The 24,552-nt window shown below is 41.9% G+C and overlaps 4 protein-coding genes across 4 annotated transcripts; 2 read left to right on the top strand and 2 right to left on the bottom strand.

Moving 5' to 3' along the window:
• Positions 1 to 4,548: 4,548 nt before the first annotated feature.
• On the top strand, positions 4,549 to 6,510 carry LOC145937929 (uncharacterized). Its single transcript, XM_083041280.1, has one exon. It carries the CDS (start codon positions 4,549 to 4,551, stop codon positions 6,508 to 6,510), a length of 1,962 nt encoding a protein of 653 aa, XP_082897406.1.
• A 225-nt stretch (positions 6,511 to 6,735) lies between these two features.
• On the top strand, positions 6,736 to 7,539 carry LOC145937928 (uncharacterized). Its single transcript, XM_083041279.1, has one exon. The coding sequence runs from the start codon at positions 6,736 to 6,738 to the stop codon at positions 7,537 to 7,539; it is 804 nt and encodes a 267-aa protein (XP_082897405.1).
• A 7,853-nt stretch (positions 7,540 to 15,392) lies between these two features.
• LOC145937927 (uncharacterized) lies at positions 15,393 to 17,246 on the bottom strand. Its single transcript, XM_083041278.1, has one exon. The coding sequence runs from the start codon at positions 17,244 to 17,246 to the stop codon at positions 15,393 to 15,395; it is 1,854 nt and encodes a 617-aa protein (XP_082897404.1).
• A 310-nt stretch (positions 17,247 to 17,556) lies between these two features.
• On the bottom strand, positions 17,557 to 20,265 carry LOC145937925 (uncharacterized). The gene has a single exon (XM_083041277.1). It carries the CDS (start codon positions 20,263 to 20,265, stop codon positions 17,557 to 17,559), a length of 2,709 nt encoding a protein of 902 aa, XP_082897403.1.
• Between the last annotated feature and the right edge of the window lie 4,287 nt (positions 20,266 to 24,552).

Raw genomic sequence — 24,552 nt, 5'->3', positions numbered from 1 at the left:
AATATGCAAAGAAAAGTAATAGATTCCATTTAAGCAATTGACGGTGACCTTCACGTGACCTTCAAATGACTATTCAAGGTCAAATCTTTTCCACTATCTTATGTCCCCCTTGAAACCACACAACTTTTGTTTGAAACATTTTTTCGTATCTTTTAGACTTTACGAGACATTTCGATGGCAAAGTTAAAATGGAACATGTATATATGAATTACATTTTATGTATATCATTTTAAGAGAAAGTGGAGCCCCCCTAGTGGAGCCCATGTCAATTTTTTTGAAAAATAAATGCCTAGGCCAGAGAGAAGCCTGAGAGAGGCTATGCCGGCAATTTTCGTGGGACGCTTTTACTAGGTCGTACAGCAGCTCCGTGTATACACTTTTAGGAATTGGTACTATTTACCCACATCCACTTTTCGATACCATCGATCATTTGGTTCATGTCCGTGCTAAATACATCCACTTTTCGATTTGTAATTCATGTCCGTGCTACATCCACTTTTTTGACTAGTAAAGTCATCGTCTGATGCATTTTCTATATGTCCATAAATTATAAATTGTTACGGAATGGAGTAACTCATATCTCCCTCTTATAATACAATCGATTGAGAGTATATATCTATATAAGGATTTGAGAAGAACTCGCTTACTTGCTCCGTTCCGTGACTTTCCCCCCTCGCGGTACCCTATCGTTACCACACCTACAGAGCGTCAGCTTGACTGTGTTAGGATGTCAACAAGCGGAATTATTACCTTATTTGGGCATATCGAGCACTTCCTATTCCGATTGGTCCTAACACTGCGAGCCGTCGTTCGTACGTGTGGGGATTGATACCACCCCGCGAACGACGAGTTTGTCTGACGACTAGAGCGAGTTGAAAGTCTTATTTTTCGCGCTGCTCTCCGAGTACAAGGATTAAGTTAATAATCATTTGACGCGTAAAGTTACAAATCCGGAGAGAGAAAGAAATTGTTACTAAAGCAATAAAGAGTTTAAAACTGCAGAACTGTGTTTTGGCGATTCACTCGACCTTCCTCGAAATTACACCGACAAAACTGAGCGAATAAAACTATCGAATATTATACATTGGTCCTTCGAGCCGGATCTCGGAGTGAATCACCGCCCGAAAACGAGCCACCATCGGAGTGCACCAGTTACCCGATCGAACAGATACTGTATCCTGTTTATCGTATTTAAGTCAGTGCAAGGGTGCATTCTAACGAACAACAGTGATTTAGACTTGGAGATTAGTGAACGTCATCATTAACGACTACTCGTTTAAACTAATACTACTAAACGAGAAGAGTGACTCTCTCGCTCTAACATATTTAATTAATAGTCGTCAGGTCCTCTGCTTATGTATTGTATAGATAGAGAAAAGTGATTCCGCGCTCGCGATCACGGGAGAGAACCGAGCTATCTCTCTTTTCATATAGAGCTGCCTATCACACTCACTCTCTCCCTCACGGTGACCGTGCTCCAGTAAGGCACAGGTGTGGGGACGTGAAGAGTCTAGACAGGTGGGCGTTAACTACACCCCCACCGCTCACTGTCTGCGCCAGATTAGTGCATGTACGGTTCACCGCAGGCGAAGAATAGTACTATCTCCGTCTAATCCACGAACTTCTTACTCTCAATCACATAGACCGCTACATCAACTGATTTGAGCGATCTCATTTTACGTAATCAATCGTGAAATCTTCTCAACTGTCCTTGCAAATTCTCATACTGAATTTGCGAGTGTGATATCTAGTGAACTTTATCACACTACCTCTCACTGTTTCGCGAGCCTATTCACACTATGGAGACGTCCAAGGAATTGTTAGCCGCGCTAGACAATACCCAGGCATTGTTCTTTCGGATTCTGCCGAATTACACCAAACTCGTCAAGGCCAAACGGACTGCAACCTTTTTTTTTTGACGCTGTGGAAACCTCCTCGAGGTACCTTTACCCCCCGGGTAGAGGACAAAGGTTATGTGGGATTCCTTCTCCTCATCCCGGGAAGAACCGAAGTTCTTCCCGTGATAGGGCACAGAAGGGGACCGCACTAAAACCACAGCGGGTGTCCTTCTCGGGCGTTTATGCAGGGGACGCGGAGGATGCTGGTTGCCCATGCCGACTCCGCCCCCCCCCCGCCTTTTCCTTCCCGGGAGAAAAGCCGTGAAGCGGCCTTTCCCCCTCCGCCATTGTGCGGTCTTCGCGGTTGCGTTGCGGGGCGACACCGACTCCACAACACGCCCTCCCAAAGAGTTTGGGGGGCGGGGTCCCGGCTCGAGTAATCCCGCTCGAGCCGGGGCCCCCCCGCCTCCAAGGCTGTCGCCCCCTCCGCTCCCCGAAGGGGACACGGGTTCGGCGGTTAGCCCTGGTGGCCCTCTCCGGAAGGCCCCTCTCTAAGTGAGAGAGGCCATCGCAACGGCTGAGGAGCCTTCGGTCCGGTGCACTAGGTTCCCGGCGCGAGGGCCCCCTTCGCCGCATCTCATCCCTGGGAGAGGGGAGGACGCCCGTCCATGGGCCGGTCCCTAAGGCCCGGTCCCGGCCGCACTCGTCCTCCCCTCTCCCGGCCCCCCAACTGGTGTTCTCTCCGCCCCAGAAGGGGTTCAGGATTCGACACCAGCCAGGGAGGGATGCCGGTTCGGGGGCCGCCGCGCACGAATCGCTCCCTAACGGAACAGCCCGTCGCTACGACCTCCGGATTCCCGCGAGGCTGTCGGGGGGAAGGGCTATGCGACCTTAGTCGCCTTAGTCCCCCCCCGACAGCCTCATCCGACGCCTAGGTTTGACGCCAGTGTTGCAGGGGTTCTCCTACCCCGCCCTCCCCGGACTGCGGGAGCACCCACAGTTGTAGGGCCAGCGGGGGAATCGCCCCCGTTTCTCTTCTCCTCTTCACTCTCCTCGCTCTCCTCTCTTCCCTCCCACTCACGCTGTCTCCGCCCCGTCCTCACTCTCTCCCGCTCGGCCTCCTCCTTCTGCAGCATGACTTTGCTGCAGAAGGAGGAGAACCCCCTCCAGGCTCCTTCGTCCTCTGTCATCGCCCGTACTATGCTGGGCAGTGACAGATCCCGTCCTATTGCGGCTACGAGCTCGGCCCGCTCCCCCGGCCAAGCTGGGCATTCCTCCAGAGTATGTTGAGCGGTATCGCGCTCGCAGCCGCAATGGTGGCATCGCGTCGTGCGTTCCTTTTGGATACGACCCAAATACTTGCCAAAGCAGCCGTGGCCGCTGAGTATCTGGGTCATGTGGTAGGTGATCCCCCCGCAAGTCCTGTCCAGCCAGTCTGCTAGACAGGGCTGGATGGCCGTGATGATGCGCTTACCGGGTAGCCTTGGATCCAAAAGGCTTTCGGTCCACTCCTGAATCAGCGCCCGTCTGGTGTGTACCCTCAAGGCACGTCTAGTACCGTCCGTGGTGACGATGCCCGCCCGCTGGTAATTCCTGGTACGCCGATATACGTCGGCGTACATGTGGGCGAGCATAAAAAAATGAACTGCAACCGCCTTACGGAGTCGAATCGCCAATCTCAAGATATATTGGGAGAACTTCCAGACGTGTCACGCCAAACTCTGCGCCGTCGCGGTCGAGGAGACCCGCCAACAGCATGAGTATTTCACGAAAGATAAGTTTTTGTCGATCAGCGATTCCGTTGAGGAAGTTATGGACACCCTAACAGAGAATCTTGAGATAATGCAAGCAAATAGTACACAGTCAAGTCTTAATGAGTCTAGTAATTCACAGGAGGTTAGAACGCCTGTTGTTCAGTTACCTAGAATCGATATCCCCAAGTTTTCCGGTGAGATTACAAAATGGAAAAATTTTCGAGACGTTTTTGAATCTTTAGTCTCTAGTAGAACAGATCTCTCTAATGTACAGAAATTGCATTATCTTAAGGCCAATCTGACGGGGAACGCCAGCTTGATTCTCGCTAATACTCATGTAACTGACGCGAATTATGATTCTGCCTGGACATTGCTGAAAAAGCGTTATGACAATCCGCGTGCCATAGTGAATGCTCATCTGCAATCGTTTATAGATATTTCTTGCGTGAGCTCTCAGTCCGTGAGCGATTTGAAAAACTTGAGGAATAAGACTAATGATACATATACTGCACTGCTAAATTTAAAGAGGCCCGTTAATCAATGGGAGGATTTAATGGTTTTTGTCACGGTGTCGAAACTCGATAAAGCAACTCGACTGGGAACTCTCGCTAGGAGACAATACCGAAATTCCCGACTTCGAGAAACTTGACGCGTTTCTCTCTTCAAGGATACGCGCCCTTGAAGCTATTCAGGGCAGCTTTACAACGCCGAGTAAGTCCGACGGAAAAAAATCAAGTAAAGCCGGTAACGTAAAAGCTCACCAAATCTCACCAATTACTGCTAAGTGTTTAGTTTGTGAGGGAAATCACCCCTTAAATCATTGTAGAACTTTTTTAAATCAACCTATCTCTCAGCGCATAGAGATATTAAAGCGAAACAAGTGTTGTTTCAACTGCCTACGACAAGGACACCTTCCGTGGTCCTGTAAAAGTAAGAATGTTTGTACACTCTGTAAGATGAAACATCACACTCTAATACATAGAGACAAGTCTACGGAGAACACCGCGATTCAACAAACGAGCAGCACCGAACAAACAGCGGACAACTCGTCACAATTAACTTTAATTATGCCTGATCGATCAAACGCTAAGATCTCCAGTAACAACTTTTCTAATGTAACCGTTAAGACGACGCTGCTTCCTACCGCTTCCGTTCTATTAAAGAGTCGGTCCGGACGCTCTGTACGCGTTCGAGCGTTACTCGATCAAGGATCGCAAGCATCCTTCGTAACAGAATCTGTCGTACAGTTGTTAAAAGCAAAACGGAGCCCGGTATCGATTGATGTATCCAGAATCGGAGGTTCCAAGGCAGGAATCGTTCGGAAGGTAGCCTCACTTACAATGGAACCCTGTTCACTGGACGGTCCAATTATTCCTTTCAGTGCCTTTGTTCTGACTAGATTCACTTCTTATTCTCCTCAGCCAGTCACAATTGACGAGCAATTTGCGCATCTGAGAAGGCTACCGTTGGACTCTGAACCTCCGCACGTAAAACGTATCGATCTGCTTATAGGCGCTGACTATTACGGTACGGTATTACGCGACGGATTAATGCGCGGCTCCCCGGGGGGCCCCACTGCACAACTTACGATATTCGGATGGGTCGTATCGGGTCCTATATGCAGTAACTCGCGAGTGACCTCTAACAATATACATACTAATCTCGCGTTAGCAACGGATCCATTAAATGAGTCTCTTCGTGATTTTTGGGAGCTCGAGGAAGTTCCGAATCGACACTTTCCCTCGGAGGAGGAAGCTCGATGCAAGACTCACTTCCTAGAGACTCACTCGCGATTATCCGACGGTCGTTACGTCGTTCGACTACCTTTTAAATCGGACATTCCAATACCTATAGGGGACACTAGACAAGTAGCTAGACGCATTTTCCTCTCCAACGAGAATAGACTATCCCGCCAGCCCGAGTTAGCGAAGGCCTACAAGGACTTCATGCGAGAGTATGAGGAGCTCTCTCACATGGAGAGTCTCTTACGCGGAGAGCGAAAATCATCAAAACGTTTATCTACCCCACCATGTGACGATAAAGCCACGAGTCAAACTACCAAAGTAAGGGTAGTCTTTCACTGCATCTCGCGTCTCCTCAATAATTCTTCGTTAAATGACCACCTCCTGGTCGGCCCCAAACTTCAGGTCGATCTATTCGCGTTAATTCTCCGTTGGCGTAGCCATCAGTTTGTTTATACTACGGATATAGAGAAAATGTTCAGACAAATTCGCGTACATCCATCTGATGTTAACTACCAGAGAATTTTCTGGAGAGATAATCCAAAAACCGAATTATCGACCTATAGACTACTGACGGTGACCTACGGAACGACATCCGCTCCGTTTCTCGCCAATCGAGTCTTGAAACAACTCTCTCGAGACGACAGTGCAAGGTTCCCTCTTGCCGCTCCCGTCCTTGAGAACGAGGTTTACGTGGACGATTTAATGTTCGGGGCGGAGGACATCGTCATTTTAAAGCAGACTCGGGAGCAATTAACTCAGTTGCTCATGGCGGGTGGTTTTTGTCCACACAAGTGGGCTAGCAATGATTCGAGGTTGCTCTGTGACATTGATGAGGCCGATCACGGATTAGCCGTTGACAAAGATCTCGGCGATGAATCGAAATTAAAGATTCTCGGTATTGTATGGAGCCCCAATACCGATTCTTTCCAAATGCAAATACAAGTGTCGGCAACTTCCACCTTTACCAAGAGATTCTTCCTCACTCCTAGCGCGAATTTTCGATCCCTTAGGGTGGGTTTCGCCTGTCACGATTATCGCCAAGATCATAATGCAAACCCTGTGGTTGATGAAGATTGGGACGAGACACTCCCTGACAATCTATTACGACAATGTTTAAACTATCAGACCCAATTAGAACAACTTAGTCAAATCACGTCGAGGTGGACCGGATAAGGTAGTGATCCACAAGATATCGAACTCCACGGGTTCGCAGATGCATCCAATTCCACGTACGCGGTAGTTGTGTATTTACGGGTCGCTTCGACCCTAGGATCGGTCAAAATCTCACTGCTGTATTCCAAAACAAAGCTCGCTCCGCTCAAAGTCCAGAGCGTGCCACGACTTGAACTATGCGCGGCAGTGTTATTGACACGCGCAATAGAGTTCGTTCGAACCTCCATGAGATTATCACAAACGAACATTACCATCTATTGCTGGACAGACTCAGCGGTTGTATTGGCGTGGTTAAAGTCTCCTCCTGGTCGTTGGAAGACCTTCATAGCGAATCGGGTGTCCGAAATTCAGTCGTCACTACCGCAGGCGGAGTGGCGACACGTCTCATCCCAATTTAATCCAGTAGACTGCGCTTCACGCGGCATATCCACCGAAGAACTACAGTCTCACAGGCTGTGGTGGACTGGCCCCCCGTGGCTAGCTTATTCGAAAAAAGACTGGACTCTTTCTAATCCCACCTCTGTCGTCGAAATCGAACAGGAGCAACGAAAAACGGCTTATACACATGAGTGTCTTATAGAAGACGCGTGGCAACTGCCGAATGAGGTCTCCTCGTGGTCGAAACTCCTCAGAATCACAGCATATTCGCTTAGATTTATTTACAACTCTCGCAACCCTCTGAGTCGAACACGTGAACCCTACCTCACTGCACCTGAAGTGACACAGGCGAAAAGGACTTGGATTAAGCTAACTCAGAAACTACATTTCGATAACGAAATACAGAATGTGCGACTTGGAAGGCCTTTGCGCCCAAGAAGTTCTATCCTCTCGTTAAATCCATTCCTAGACCACGACGGAATTCTACGAGTAGGTGGACGTTTACGTAAAGCAGACTTAACCGAAGACGCTAAATTCCCCATGATACTCCCTAAAGGAAGAGTATCTGAACTAATTATTTATCATACGCACCTGACTACCCTACACGGTGGACTGCAATTGACCCTAAGTACACTCCGACAGCAATATTGAATAATTCGAGCACGAAATTCAGTAAAAAGCTGTATTCGGAATTGCGTGATTTGTACTCGACAACGTGCTTCCTTATCACACCAACGCATGGGGGATCTCCCTGGAGTCCGAGTAAGACCTGCACGTTCCTTTGCTAACACTGGCGTAGATTACGCAGGCCCCTTCCTTATCAGATCAGCGAAAGGAAGAGGTCACAAAACACACAAGGCGTACTGCGTGCTCTTCGTATGTCTCGCGACTCGTGCGATACATTTGGAGGTCGCCGACGACTATGCCTCCCACGGGTTTCTCGCCGCGTTTGATAGATTTACGGCGAGCAGGGGCTTTCCGGCTGTAGTCTTTAGCGACAACGGGACGAATTTTCGGGGTGCCGACGGGGAATTAACCCGGAGAATCCGGGAAATACTCCGTGACCCAGAATTACTGAATCACTTCGCGTCAGACGAGATCTCCTGGCGGTTTATCCCCCCAGCGGCTCCGCAGTTCGGGGCTCTCTGGGAGACGGGGGTCAAGAGTGTCAAATTCCACTTAAAAAGAATGGGAGAATTTACTCCAACTTTTGAGGAGTTCTCCACTCTGTTATGCAAGATTGAATGCATTCTGAATTCTCGACCCCTAGCCCCCCTACACGATGATCCTGAGAGTCTCGACCCCTCACCCCGGGGCACTTCCTCGTCGGATCTTGCCTAAAATCGATCCCTACTCCAAGCGTGGAGGACGTAGAGCTAAACAGGTTAACGCGGTGGCAAACCGTTCAACAGTTAGCAGAGAGGTCCTGGAAGGTCTGGTCTGCAGATTATTTAAACTCGCTACAAACTCGAAAAAAATGGCGAGTGAGTCAACCAAATCTCAAGATAGGTGATCTAGTATTATTAAGAAATCCCTATCTACTACCCTCTAAATGGGAACTCGGTCGAGTCATACAATGTCACACAGGCGACGACAAGTACGCGTGGTCACAATCAAGACAGCCAGATCGACTCTACGGAGACCAGTAACTCAACTCTGCAAACTGCCAATTGAACCGTCCTCCAAAAACGAATAGTAAGCAACTACCGACATATAACGTCAGGCGGGACAATTCTAAAGCTGAGACATTCACTATGGTCACAAAACTTCGACATTCGTTCACTGTAATTGAACGAGGCGGGTGGTATGTTACGGAATGGAGTAACTCATATCTCCCTCTTATAATACAATCGATTGAGAGTATATATCTATATAAGGATTTGAGAAGGATCCTGAAGAAACTCGCTTACTTGCTCCGTTCCGTGACTTTCCCCCTTCGCGGTACCCTATCGTTCCCACACCTACAGAGCGTCAGCTTGGCTGTGTTAGGATGTCAACAAGCGGAATTATTACCTTATTTGGGCATATCAAGCACTTCCTATTCCGATTGGTCCTAACACTGCGAGCCGTCGTTCGTACTTGAGGATCGAGGGTTGGGTGGTCGATACCACCCCGCGAACAACGAGTCTGTCTGACGACTAGAGCGAGTTGAAAGAGTCTTATGTTTCGCGCTGCTCTCCGAGTACAAGGATTAAGTTAATAATTATTTGACGCGTAAAGTTACAAATCTGGAGAGAGAAAGAAATTGTTACTAAAGCAATAAAGAGTTTAAAACTGCAGAACTGTGTTTTGGTGATTCACGTGTCCCTCGACCTTCCGAGAAATCACACCGACAAAACTGAGCGAATAAAACTATCGAATATTATACATAAATGAATAAATTATAAATTATAAATGAAATGATACAACTCTGCGTATACGAATTAATTAATACGTTTTATTAAGTTTTATTTTATTTAGTTTTCACTCGATATTTTTCGTTTTAACATATACGGATGACGTTTTATGTGTTATTATTGAAATATATATACCTATATATATACATATATATATATAACATGCATATATAAAATGTTATTTTTGCGATATATTTTTTAATAAACTACATTTTAATTTGATCAAATTATTGTAGATGTGCAACGAAATTATTTTTCCCTTTTCCATCCTTGGAGTAAAATAAAGTAAGAAATAAATAGAAAAATATGGAAATGTAGTGTAAAATAATGCTATTTTGAAGAAGAAAAAACCGCATAGTTTGAAGCAAATATGTACCATAAATAACGATAATGTTAAAGCATATCATAATGATACATGGTGGCACTGCGAGAAACGCTCGAGCTTTCAAACCAAGGACTCGAGTTCGATTCCACGTTGCTCTAAAATTTAAAAAAAATTTTTTATATTTAAAAAATTGTATTAAATATATTTTGTTAAGGCAATTAACAACAAAACTCAAATTTGAAAGTTATTTAAAATGCTCTTTTATAAACAATTTCTCATGTGTAAATTAATAAAAATATTACATTAATTAATTTTTTTTAATAATAAAGAAATTAATATGTTTATTGATTTAATGTGTGTGTGTGTGTGTGTGTGTGCGCGCGCGCGCGTGTGTGTATTAAAGGAAAATAAATATATCTTGTACCAAAATATAGAATCAAATATAATAAAAAATAACTCTAATTAACAATAAGTACTGGTCGAGTTTTTTTTTTGCCTGGTGCCGGAGGGGAAAATGTCTACGGCGCATATCTCGAGGTCGGCCCCGGGGTTATGTAGGGCTTGCACCCACTAAAAACCCCCCATGAATTATTTATATTAAAAAAATTTGTAACTGAAATGTACTATATATTACATTAAAGAAATTATTTTACATTAATATATATATATAATATTTTATTTAAATATAACATATTTATAATTAATTTTATCTTTTTCAATGTAGAACGCATCAAAAGAATTTTATAAATAATATGTACATTTGTTATATTGTTATATTTGTGTGGCTATTGTATCGTTAAAATAGAGTATGTTATATTACTGCAAACAATGCAATGTTAGTTATAATTGCTTATGTTGCATTTGTTTCACGATTTATTTATTTAAAGCTGATGAAAACGTTATCATAACAAAGCAATCACATATGCAGACATTTAAAGAGCTCTTCCGTAATTGATCCTGTAGCAGATTTAACTCACAGCGATAAGAATGAGCGGAGAAAGAAAGGAGGAGGAGAGAAGGGAGCTGTATCAGTTTAACGCGGAATCATCAGTGCACATTTAGTTGCGGAACCGAATGTAGTCCTTTTAAAACTTTTCAGATAAGTGTTTTTTATTCTTTCTGTATTTTCGTTGTTGTTATTGTCCGTTACGGATTTTACACGCGATTATCTGTGAAAGAATTTTTACTTTACGCTTTTACTTTAATTTAATTAACGCGAGTGGAAAGTTTTTGTTCTAGAATTTCGTTGCAAGGGTTTTATTTACATTACTGTAGAAATAATATAATACTTATCAAAAAACAATGTCAAAACAGTGTCGTGTAAATAATTTCTTCGACAAATGTATGTTTAAATGTGTGAATAAGAATTCTGATGAGAAACATTTATACAGATTTCCGCTACAAACGGACGACAGATTTTATATATGGATACACAACAGTGGTAAGTCGTTATATACATATACACAAACTCTCTCTACTATATTTTTGCTATTGCTATTTTTTATATTGCTATTTTTATATATTTCTATTTAACTCGTAGTATATACATATAAGCACATTAGTGCGAATTTGCATCAACGAAAATTTCAAGTTTAGAGTATTCAAAGATAAATGCGAGTTAAGATCTCTTCTCACTATATTGTACATAAATTTTACTATTATTGTCAAAGATATATAGAATATTTAAAAATTGAAGATGTGATTCTCTCTCTCTCTCTCTCTCTCTCTCTCGCTCTCTCTCGCACCAGTGTCTATATAAAGACAATATTTATAGCATAAATAGCAGAAACGAAACATAACGTATGAAATATAACATATTTTCTCATATATGAATATTGATATTATTTATAAGTTATACATTTTTTTGTTTTATCACATTTTGATACATGTAATTTATTGTGATATGATATATTGTGATATCACATATGATTGATAAATTTGATTTATCTATTATATATATAAGTACCGTCGTCTGTCTGTCTGTATGACCGCGAACTACTTCCGCCTTTGTGGACCGATCTTCACGAAACAGGTACCAAAATTTCGCAAATTTTCCGGGGGTGGCTACTGTGTGGTTTTTTTTCAGTTTTGCACCCCCACCCACGCACCCACCCACGCAAACACGCATTTATTGACCTCTAATTCCAAATTTATGGATTTGATTCTCTCGAAATTGGTATCAAAATTTTGCAAATTTTTCGGAGATCGCGACGTCGTGGTCTATTTTAGTTTAACACCCCCACCCACCCACGCAATCACGCATTTATTGACCTACTTCCACATTTATGGACCGATTTTCTCGAAATTGGTACTAAAATTTTGTAAATTTTTCGGAGATGGCGACGTCGTGGTCTTTTTTAGCTTTGCACCCCCACCCACCCACGCACTCACCCACGCACTCACGCATATATCGAGCGATTTTCTCGAAATTGATACCAACATTTTGCAAATTTTTAAGGGAAGGTTACTATGTGGTTTTTTTTAAAGTTTTTTACACCCCCACACACGCACCCACCCACGCACTCACACATTTATTGACCGATTTTTTCGAAATTGGTACGAATATTTTACAAATTTTTCGGGGATGGCTACTATGTGGTTTTTTTTAAGTTTTAAATCTTTACTCACCCACCCACGCACCCACTCACGCAGTCACAAATTTATGGACAGATCTTCTCGAAATTGGTACAAAAATTTTGCAAATTTTTCGGGGATGACTACTATGTGGTTTTTTTATGTTTTATACCCCCACCTACGCACTCACCCACATAATCACACATTTATGGACCGATTTTCTTGAAATTGGTACCAAAATTTTGCGAATTTTTCGGGGATGGATATATGGTTTTTTTTTACACCTTCACTCAATCACCCATTTATTGACCAATTTTTTTTAAATTGGTATCAAAATTTTGTAAATTTTTCGAGGATGGGAACGATGGTGGTTTTTATTTTTATTTTTACACCCCTACCCACCCATAAACGCATCCACTTACGTAATAATTTTTTTACACCCTCACTCAATCACCCACGCATTCACCCATTTATTGACCAATTTTTTTGAAATTGGTATCAAAATTTTGTAAATTTTTCAAGGATGGGAACGATGGTGGTTTTTTTATATTTTTAAACCCTCACCCACCCATCCACGCATCCACTTAAGTAATAATAAATTTATGGACCGATTTTTTTGAAATTGGTACCAAAATTTTGAAAATTTTTCAGGGATGGGTACTATGTGTTTTTTTTAAAGACATACAAAAACACACAAACTGACACACAAACACACAGACTCGACCATACATACACACACACAGACACACAAAAGTATACACACACGTGAACACACTAGAACACATCTGAATATGATACAAAAATACATAAACAAACATATTTGAATATCATACAAAAACAAACACAAATACAAAACACACACGCGAACACATTAGATACACACACATACAAACACACACACACGAACACAAACACGAACACAAACACGCATGAACAAACACATAAATATACAAACACGCACACGCATAAATACACACACATATACACATGAACATACCCGACACACCCGAATATTATATTATTATATTATATTATTATATTATATCATATTATTATCAAATTTTGCATATAAATATATAAACATTTAAAATTTTTTATTTAAGTAAGTTGATCTACAGAATATATTAAAAATAAAAAACAAATGTATATATAAATATATAATTTATTTATTTATTAATCGATTGATTTTTATTAATTATTGTCAAAATTTTTTTTATTTTTTTGTATAGCGAAATTTTGTCACCCCTTATAGGTGTTATGAGTTTTTATTTATTTGCGAGATTCATTTTATGATTGATTATAATACATAATTTGCTGATTTCATATGTTAAATGTCATCATGGATGAAATAAAATCTAATGAAATAAATGTCATTATGGATGAAGTAAAACTAAATAAAAGAGAAATAGAAGAATTTAGAAATGGTAAATACTAAATAAAAATTAATTGTTTTTTTTCGGTCTTTAAATTATCTCTCAATTCTTTCGTTATTAATATTTTAATAAATATAATTATAATTTAAAAATGGTAAATACTTAACCGTATTTAATTGTTTTTTTCGGCTCTTACACTTATATGTCTATACTTTCCTTTTCCTTATTTTAGTAAATATACTTTTATATATATATAAATATTATTATTAATATTATTGTTGTTATTCTTAATATAATCATATAATTTTATCTAAATTAAAAAATTTCAGTGCTCGACGATGGGCTTGATCATCTTTTGATAAATGCTTTATTAGAATTTGAAAAACAAGAGGAATTTAAGAAGGAAAAATGTAAAGATGATTGCAAAAAAGAAAATAAAAAGCGTAAAGAGCAGGAAAATGATGACAGGAATAAGAAGAAAAAGAAAAAATAAAATGATTTCATAAATTTTTTGATTTAAGAAATTTTTTGTTTAATATGGCGATATAATAGATATTTGCTATTTCTTTATTATTTGTGTAAAAATTATTATAATTTTGAAATGTATTAATATTAAAAATATATATTTAAGAAAAAAAATAATTTTACCATTCTTTGTTTATAAAAAAAAAAATGTTTTTCGTTCGTCAGCTTATTTGTAAAATTTTTATTTTTAATTTTCTAAAAATATAAATTTTTAATTTTATATACAAAATTATAAATAAACATTATAAATTTGATAAATTTTTGATTTCGATAATTGATGTTCAATTTTTTCGATAATTTCTTGACATTTTATAGTTCAATCAAATAATAAAAGGAAATAGAAGGATTAATAGGACGTGATATTAAGAGAAATAAGGAATTGTCACAAAAAGTAAGAAGTAATTTATATTTTATAATTATTTGTATATATTTGTGTTTTGATTTACGATAATTGATACGATCGCGTAGACTGACGGCGCTGGAGACGTCGGAGAATCGAATTTCCAAAATTGAAATAGAGGAGATATTAAGCGTGTAAGAATCGATCTTTATTCTTTCGATACTCAGTACAGACTGTGTCGACAAGCACCAATTTATGTTTTTGATTTAAGTTTGCAAGGGCGAGAAACGAGGTGTGTAATCGTGTGAATGTCAAGGGAGCGTGAGTGTGTGTGTATGTGAGTGTGTGAGATGAGAGATAAATAAACGATTCACGCGGTAAGGTGATGTCGACAACGGTTAAATATAGATTGACGAATTACATTGAGACACGTTTACGAAATTTTAAGAAATGAAGGACAGTATCAGTTTAATAAATCAGCGTCGGAACATTCCGTCCGCCTTGGCAATTGTAAGTTGGCGAAATTGGAATGAGAATGTGTTTTAAAATTAGAGGTTGCTGTAAGTGAAAAGAATCGCGATTATTTTCTCGTAAAGCGCGTTTCGCATCGGTCCGTTAGTTAGTCCACTTTTGGTAAGATGCAGAGTTTGACAATCGGTCTTTTCAATGTTGTCGTTGCCGTTTTAACGGTTGCTACGCGCACTAGTCCGTCAGCACCAGGGTGCACGTCCATGATTCGAGCGAGAGGCCATTTTGAGGGGGGGGAAGCGCTCGTCCTTGATGAGCACAAGGGCGCCCCGTTGATATGAATCCTGAGATCTTGTCCACTTGGAGGATGTCTGTAGTTGATGGAGGTATTCTGATGACCATTGCTTCCAGAATGAATCGGTCATTCGTCTAATTAGTTGCAGTCGCGAAAGTCGATTTTTCGGAATTTCCTGAAGAGAGGGTTCCGGGATGGTATTTAGAGCTCAGCTGATAAGGAAATGACCGGGTGTGAGAGCGACGGCGTCGGACGGATCTTCTGATAGGGCTGCAAGCGGGCGAGAGTTTAGAATCGCCTCGACCTGTGTTAGAAGAGTAGATATTTCTTCATATGTGAGTAGAGATTCGCCTATGACCCTGCGGAGATGAAATTTTACGGACTTGACTCCCGCCTCCCATTTTCCGCCGAAGTGTGGGGCGGAGGGAGGATTAAATTTCCAGGTCAATCCGTCGTTTGCTAGATGGTTAGCGAGCTGGATCCATTCCTTCGATGATGCAGTAAAAAGTCGCTTCAATTCGGCGTCGGCACCGATTAGATTGGTGCCGCAATCGCTGGTCAGCGTCGCACAAAGACCTCGGCGCCCGGTGAAACGTTTATACGCTGCGAGGAACCCGTCGGTTGAATAATCCGTTGCGACCTCTAAATGAATCGCTGATGAACTGAAGCATACGAAGATAATAAAGTATCCTTTATAGGTTTTGGCTCCTCTTCCTCGAAATGTTTTGAGCGTTAGGGGTCCGGCGTAATCAACTCCTGAGTTAAGAAAGGGTCGGCACGGAGTGACGCGAGACGCTGGAAGTTGACCGATAATCTGTCGTCCGGTGACAGCTCGCTGGCGAGCGCAGGTCACGCATTGATAGATGAATGATCGAATTGGATCTCGACCACCGATGATCCAGAATTTTTTTCGTATTGAGGATAGCGTAAGCTGAGGTCCGCCATGTAGAGTTCGTCTATGGTAATGGTCGATGACGAGAGTTGTCAACTTAGAATTTCGTGGCAGTATAAGCGGATGTCTCTCCGAGGGTTGGAGTTGCGCATGCTGAAGACGTCCCCATAATCTGAGGAGTCCATCGGAATCGAAGGTTGGAATGAGGCGCGACAGCGGGCTTGTTTTTGAGAGCTGCTTGTTGTTCTTCAAGGTCTTAACTTCTTGTGAGAAGTAAGCTTGTTGAATTATTTTCGTCCAAAGTAAGAGTGCTGAGTCCAATTCTCTTGGTGTGAGAGTGGTCGGATGAGATTTTGTTGGATCTTGAAATCGATCACGAGCGCGAATGATCCAAGAAGAGATGCGAAGTAACTGAGTGAGAGACGAGTATCGTTCGATGAGATCCCAAATTTCCGGTTCTGATTTCTCGTTGGCGACGTTGCACGTAGCGGAGCGTTCCTCGAGGTCGGTTGTGATATCAAGAGTTGGAATGCGAGAGGGCCAGGAAGTGGAATGGCTTCGCAGCCAGAGCGGTCCGTTCCACCAGAGCATTTCCTGCTTAAGTCGTTGCGGAGAGAGTCCTCTTGACGCGAGATCTGCTGGATTTTCCTTGCCGCTGATGTGATGCCAACGAGAGTTTGGTAGCTCTTGAATAAATGCGACGCGATTCCGAACAAAGTCCTTCCATCTTGAAGGATGACTCTTGATCCAAGCGAGTGTAACTGTTGAATCGGTCCAGAGATGGATGGGAGTTTGGTCGAGACTAAGAACATTTCGGATTTGAAGGACTTGGCGTACGAGGAGTACGGCAGCAGTAAGTTCGAGTCGAGGTACTGTTAAGCGTTTGAGCGGCGTGATTTTTGTTTTCGCGCTGATGAGAGTTACTCGAGCATCATCCAGGTCGTTGATGACGCGCACGTAAACGACAGCGGCGAGGGCTCGTTGAGAGGCGTCGGAAAAGCCGTGAATCTCGATCGCCAACGATTGAGAGCTGATTCCGAACCAGCGTTCTATAGAGATGGTCGTGGTTTCCTCAAGTTGCTGAGTGAAGGTCGTCCATCGAAGAGAAAGTTCTTCTGGTAGTTCGTCGTCCCAATCGAGGCGGATGGCCCACAATTCTTGCATAAACATTTTTGCGACGACGATGATAGGAGCTAACCATCCAAGAGGGTCGAACATTCGAGCAATGAATGAGAGTACTGCTCGTTTTGTGGCGCGCTTCGACGTTGAGACCGAAGGTGCGGAAAAAAGAAAGCGATCGGACTGTCGATCCCATCGGATGCCGAGTGTGTGGTGCGGTGTTTCGTCGTCGACGTTGAGTATTGTCGATGAATCTCGGTCGGATTGCGGAATATCCGCGAGAACGGCTGATTCGTTCGCGATCCACTTGCGGAGCCGAAATCCGCCCGTCTTGAGAGTTTCGTTTAGTTGTTGAATTTGATTACGCTAGACAAGGATCCGATGCGCCGGAAAGAACGTCGTCGACATATATGTCAGAGCGAAGGATCTCGGCTGCGAGAGGGCTGGCTGATTCGGATTCGATGGCGAGTTGACGAATGCAACGTAACGCAAGATAAGGAGCACACGCGAGGCCGTAAGTCACGGTGCACAACACGTATTCTTGTAGGTTTTCAGCAGGTGAGAATCGCCAGAAAATTTTTTGTAGCGGCCAATCTTCTTCGTGAACGCGGATTTGGCGATACATTTTTTCAATATCGGCCGCGTACACGTATTGATGCCGACGCCAGCGTAGGAGAACGTCCGTGATTTCAGTTTGTAATTTCGGCCCGATATGGAAAGCGTCGTTTAACGAAAAACCCGTGTTGGTTCTTTGCGAGCCGTTAAATACAACGCGAAGTTTCGTGGTTGAACTTGTCGCGCGAATGACGCCGTGATGAGGCAGAAAAAACTCACGTGTTTGAGAAGTCGAAGATGAGCTGGCGGGACACATGTGGTCGAGATCGCGATATTCGCGCATAAACTCACAGTAAGCTTTCTTGAGTGTCTCGTTGGATTCGATGCGTTTTTCCATCCGACGGAGCGATTGTAGAGCGGGGGTGCGAGAGTCACCAAAATCTTGTACTTGTCGTTTCATTGGAAGGCGAACAACAAACCGACCTTGAGAGTCACGAGAGTGCGTGTCGTTGAAATGTTGTTCACACTGAATTTCTTCCGGTGTGAGTGACGCTTGCGATTGAGGTACTATCTCTTCTTGTAACCAGAACCATTGTAAAACTTGTAGGAGATCTGAGTCGAGAGAGCATTGAAGTCCAGTAACTGGTAAACAGTCAGGCGTGAGGTTGTCGTTAGTCAGTGGTCCAGAAAGTACCCAGCCGAGGGATGTTTTTTGAGCAATTGGTTGTCCGCTTTGTCCTCGACGAAGACCTTCTTCAAAGATCTGCGCGCAGACATTCGCTCCGAATAGCAGGTCGATTTTTCCGGGAGATGCGAAGGTTGGATCTGCTAGCTGTAAGTCTTGGATGTGAGACCACTGAGTATATTGAATCTGAGCTAGCGGTAGATACGCTGTTAGCTTTGGCAGGACGAGAGCGTCGATCCGTAATTTAACATCTGAATTGACGCGAGAGAGGATAGTAAGAGAGACGGATCCGTTGGAAACGCTGTTCCGTTGTGCGCCGATGCCGAGAATAGGGATGGCTGCGGATCGTCGCGAGAGTCTCAAGGTTTGCGCAGCTGCTTCAGATATGAATGACACTTCCGATCCTTGATCTAGAAGAGCCCGAAAATGATATTGTTCCCCGTGGCGAGAGAGAACTTTTACCTGAGCTGTTGCGAGAAGAGCGGAAAAGCGTCGCGCAAGCCGTGGTTGCGCAACGTGACTCGATGGTTGCGGTTCTTGTTCGTTGAGAGGAGTGATTGGATCACGTTTTTGAGATGTCGGAGTTTGCACCGCGGCTGTCGAAGAGGCGACTGAGGTTGTTGATGTAGCGTCGACGTTGCCGGCCGACGGATGGAGCGTGGTATGATGTTGTTTGTTGCAGAGGCGACAGCGTTTTGCGTTCCGACACATTTTTATTAGATGAGGGCCGAGGCAGTTGAAGCATAGAGATTTTGATTTGATGAAGTCGCGGCGTTTGTCAGAAGTTTTTTTATGATACTTTGGACATGCGGATAAATAATGTCCTGATCCGCACAACGCACATTTTTGTTCTGTTGTTGCAGCAGTATAGGATCTTGCTGTTGATGAGCGAGAGATTGGTGGTTGTTGATGTTTAGGCAGCGACCGTTCGATAGCTTCGAGTGTGTAGATCCGGCTTACTAAAAAGTCTTCAAGTTCGGTAAATGACGGCGGAGTTGATCTCGGACCGAGCTTTTCTTCCCAGCGTTTTAGCGACTCTGGATCGAATTTTCGAGTGAGCATATGGATGAGGAGGACGTCCCATTCTTTAACTGGACACCCGAGAGCTTCCAGGGCTCCGAGAGCTTCCTTCGTATCGGCTAAGAGCTGTTTGAGAGCCGCTGCGCTTTCGAACTTGACCTTCCGAGGCGCGTGGAGGGCAGCGGTTTGAGCATCGATAAGTATGCGTTTATTTTCATAACGCGTGACGAGTGTGTCCCATGCGCGGGTGAAGTTCTCGCCAGAGATCGTGAGATTTTTAAGGTGTTGAGCAGGTTCGCCTGAGAGGCTCATCTTTAGATAATGTAATTTTTCGACATTTGATACGTCGGGATTGTCCTTAATGATTGAGGTGAAGAGATCTCGAAAATGACTCCACTGCGAGTAGTCTCCTGCAAACGTCGGTACGTCTATACGCGGTAAGCGTCGGGAGCGTGCGATTGATGCTGAAGCGCTTGTCTTTTCAGTAGTGGACTTGTCTAATTCAACCGTTGGGGTAATCTTGTCCAGAGACTCAAGAAGACTACCGTACGCGTCTATGTATGTTTCTTCGCATTTACCATACACGTCGTCGTTGAAATATGGAATTTTTCTTTGTTCTGCGTTGCACGATCTGAATATGCTTTCATGATTCGTCTTAAAAGTCACCCAATTAGATTTTAAAGTTTCGATTCGACTCCGTAGGTTGCCGCGAGTAATATTGTCTTCGAGTTTCTTCACGGTCTCGGCGGTACGATAGATTACTCCGTAGAGCTGATGCTGACGATCGATGGTGTTTTCCACTGTTGCCATAGTGAATGGTTAAAATTGAGAGTCACTGTAGATTGAGAATCACTGGCACTGAATGTTAGTATTAGAGAGCGCGCACTGAAAAAAACTACTCTACCGTCTTTGAGAGAGCGCGAGAACGACACCTTTTTTTTTTTTTTTCGATGTTAAGAGAGAGAAATTAAGAGATCACTATTGAGCGAGAGATTTCGTTGAACACGCGAAATAACTGAGATAGAGAGACTTCGAAATCTCCGGTAACATTGACCGCACTACTTTCCGTGAGAATTTTATCGCGAGCGATCCGTAATCCGGCTCGAAGGACCAATTTATGTTTTGATTTACGATAATTGATACGATCGCGTAGACTGACGGCGCTGGAGACGTCGGAGAATCGAATTTCCAAAATTGAAATAGAGGAGATATTAAGCGTGTAAGAATCGATCTTTATTCTTTCGATACTCAGTACAGACTGTGTCGACAAGCACCAATTTATGTTTTTGATTTAAGTTTGCAAGGGCGAGAAACGAGGTGTGTAATCGTGTGAATGTCAAGGGAGCGTGAGTGTGTGTGTATGTGAGTGTGTGAGATGAGAGATAAATAAACGATTCACGCGGTAAGGTGATGTCGACAACGGTTAAATATAGATTGACGAATTACATTGAGACACGTTTACAAAATTTTAAGAAATGAAGGACAGTATCAGTTTAATAAATCAGCGTCGGAACAATTTGTAATATATAATTTTTTAGTTTTTTATATATAATTATTTGTATATATTTGTAATATATAATTTTTTAGTTTTTTATATATAATTATTTGTATATATTTGTAATATATAATTTTTTAATTATTTATAATTATTTTATTGAAATTTTTATAAATTAGATTATTACATAGTTATGTAAATAGCATTCGCACGTCCGCGGCCACGTCCGCGGCCACGTCCGCGTTCTCGGCCTCTTCCTGCTCTCGCCCATCGAGCAGTTTTATGCTTTACTGTAAAAAAAATAAAATTTATATATTTAAGTATATTATAATAGATTTATTTTTATTTATTATTATACTTACGTTGCAATGTATCCTTTTGACCTTCTGTAAAGATCGGTGTAACCATTGCAGGTTGCTTGGCCAAAGCATCGGTAAGTTGTTGTTGCAACTTTTGCAACTGCTCCTTTAAATTTTTATTTTCGATATTGAGATCTTCGTTAATGTCAATCTGAAAAAAGATATACATACTTAATAACCTCTCTCTCTCTCTCTCTCTCTCTCTCTCTCTCTCTCTCTCTCTCTCTCTCTCTCTCTCTCTTCGCTATTTCTCTCTCGCTCTCTCTCTCCCTCTTTCTTTCTCTCGCTCTCTCTTTTTCTCGCTCTCTCTCTCTCACTCTCTCTCTCTCTTCTTTTGAACCATTTCTCTATCTCTTAAATTCATTCTTTCTTTCTTAACCTAATTCTCTCTCCCGCTCTCTCTCTCTCGCTCTCTCGCTCTCTCTCTCTCTCGCTCTCTATCTCGCTCTTTCGCTCTCTCTTTCGCTATCAAACTCGCTCTCTCTCTCACTCGCTCTTTCTCTCTCTCTCTCTCTCTCGCTTTCTCTCTCCCTCTTTTTTCTCTCGCTCCCTCTCTCGCTATCTCTCTCTTTCTCACTCTCTCTATCTTTTCTTTACTCTCATTTCTCTATCTGTTAAATTAATTCTTTGTTTCTTAATCTAATTCTCTCTCTCGCTCTCTCTCTCGCTCTCTCGCTTTCTCTCTCTCTCTCTCTCTCTCTCTCTCTCTCTCTCTCTCTCTCTCTCTCTATCTCTCTCTCTCGCTCTATCTCGCTCTCTTTATCTCGCTCTCTCTCGCTCTTTCTCGCTCTTTCTCTCCCTCTCTCTTTCTCTTTCTCTCTCTCTTTCTCGCTCTCTCTCTCTCTCTCTTTTCTTTTCTCTCATTTCTATATCTCTTAAATTCATTCTTTCTTTCTTAACCTAATTCTATCTCTCTTTCTCTCTCTCTCTTAAATTAAAATTTACTTACATTTTGCAATGTATCGATTTGATTTTCTATTAAGACCGGTGCCGGTATAACCATTGCAGGCTGTGATGGCAGTGGTTGTTTGCCAGCAGCCATCACTATAGGCTGTGGTGATTGCTTGGCCAAAATAGCGGTCAGTTGTCGCTGCAAATCTTGCATTTGCGTCTGTAAAATGTTATTTACAGTAATGATATCGTCATTAATGTTATTCTAAAAAAAGATATATGATTAAATAATAACGATCTAATTCTCTCTCTCGCTCTCTCTTTCTCGCACTCTTTTTCTCTCTCTCTCTCGCTTTCTCGCTCTCTTTCTCTCTCTCTCTCTCTCTCTCTCGCTCTCTCTCGCTTTCTCGCTCTCTCTCTCTCTTTCGCTCTCTCGCTCTCTCGCTCTCTCTCTTGCTCTCTCTCTCTTTCGCTATATCTCTCTCGCTCTCTCTTTCGCTCTCTTTTTCTCTCTCTCTTCTTTTCTCTATCTCTCGCTCTCTCGCTTTCTCTCTCTCTCTCTCTCTCTCTCTCTCTCTCTCCTCTCTCTCTCTCTCTCTTCTCTCTCTCTCTCTCTCTCTCTCTCTCTCTCTCTCTCTCTCTCTCTCTCTCTCTCTCTCTCTCTCTCGCTTTCTCTTTCTCTCTCGCTTTCTGTTTCTCTCGCTCTCTCTCTTGCTCTCTCTCTCTCTCTCTCTCTCTCTCTCTCTCTCTCTCTCTCTCTCTCTCTCTCTCTCTCTCTCTCTCTCTCTCTCTCTCTCTCTCTCTCTCTCTCTCTCTCTCACTCTCTCTCTGTTTTCTTTTATCTCATTTCTCTATCTCTTAAATTTATTCTTTCTTTCTTAACCTAATTCATTCTCTCTTTCTCTCTCTCTCTTAAATTAAAATTTACTTACATTTTGCAATGTATCGTTTGGATTTTCTATTAAGACCGGTGCCGGTGTAACCATTGCAGGCTGTGATGGCTGTGGTTCTTTGCAAGCAGCCATCACTATAGGCTGTGGTGATTGCTTTGCCAAAACAGCGGTCAGTTGTCGCTGCAAATCTTGCATTTGCGTCTGTAAAATGTTATTTACAGTAATGATATCGTCATTAATGTTATTCTAAAAAAAGATATATATGATTAAATAATAACGATCTCTCTCTCTCTCTCTCTCTCTCTCTCTCTCTCTCTCTCTCTAAATGTAAGTAAATTAAAATTTAGAGCTAAATGTAAGTAAATTAAAATTTACTTACATTTTGCTGCTTTATGCTGCACGCATTTTCAATCCTTTTAAATTCTTTTGACATTTCTGTTGAATTATTATTTTATATGTCATTAGGACATGAACTCTAATAACAGTTGAAGGAGATGTGGTACGCGTACAATAAAAATATTAGCGTAAAAAATATTAACATGGTAACGACATCTAAACTAAAGGCCTGTGTTTGTGTGCAATTAGTGTAAATAAACCATTAGTTTAGATGCCGTATGTTTTATAAAAATTTTATATATTTCTATTCTATATAATTTTATATTGTTATATATGTATATCTATTACATATGTAATATGATTATATCTAAAACATTTTTTTGGATATTATGAAAGTAAACATACCTTGATATTAATTTTTCTTTAAAATTTTTATTTTTTTTCTTCTTATATGTAAAATTTTAAGATTTTAAATGAAATTTTCTTGGCTTTAGGTTCAGTTTATAGAGGAGTTTTAATTTTTTGCGGAGATTACTTCAAGGACTGATGGCTTCAAAAATTAGCGGGTTCTGAAGCGGTAACAGGTAAGTAATTGTATTAAATCATACAAAAAGGCTGCTGTGCGCCTGTTAAAAACGGCTGCTGTGCGCCTGTAAAAAAAGGCTGCAGTGCGCCGATACAGAGCTGCTGTGCGCCTATAAAAAAAGGCTGCTGTGCGCCTATAAAAAACGGTTTCTATGCGCCGATACAGAGCTGCTGTGCGCCTGTAAAAAAAGGCTGCTGTGCGCCGATAAAGAGAATTAATATAAAACAAAGTTAGCAAGAGAAAGAAAAGATCTATCAAAAAAATTGGTTTATTAATAAATGAGTAGTTAGTGGTCAGACAGACAGACGTTAGGTATTTATGTATAAAACATAGATAGATAGATAAAATAAAGTAATTTTTTCTCAAATATATATAGATTATAAGGAATAATTACTATTATATATTTGAAAAATAACGTATTGCTACATAACATTTCGTATAATATACGTATAAAGTACGACGCAAGTATGCCTCAAAAGAGAAAAGGAGGAAATTTGCATAAATTGAGTCGCGAAGGCAAACGTTCACCACAAAGGC

This window comes from Prenolepis imparis, unplaced genomic scaffold, assembly GCF_030444845.1.
Source record: "Prenolepis imparis isolate NDT839.2.m4 unplaced genomic scaffold, iyPreImpa1.0 SCAF_6, whole genome shotgun sequence".
In the NCBI taxonomy this organism is placed as follows: Eukaryota; Metazoa; Arthropoda; class Insecta; order Hymenoptera; family Formicidae; genus Prenolepis; species Prenolepis imparis.
This window is presented reverse-complemented; position numbering and strand designations above follow the sequence as displayed.

What these genes read in the sequence shown, in the direction of transcription:
- LOC145937929 (XM_083041280.1), top strand. Translation starts at nt 4,549, where the DNA reads ATGAAACATCACACTCTAATACATAGAGACAAGTCTACGGAGAACACC.
- LOC145937928 (XM_083041279.1), top strand. Translation starts at nt 6,736, where the DNA reads ATGAGATTATCACAAACGAACATTACCATCTATTGCTGGACAGACTCA.
- LOC145937927 (XM_083041278.1), bottom strand. Translation starts at nt 17,246, where the DNA reads ATGTTTATGCAAGAATTGTGGGCCATCCGCCTCGATTGGGACGACGAA.
- LOC145937925 (XM_083041277.1), bottom strand. Translation starts at nt 20,265, where the DNA reads ATGGCAACAGTGGAAAACACCATCGATCGTCAGCATCAGCTCTACGGA.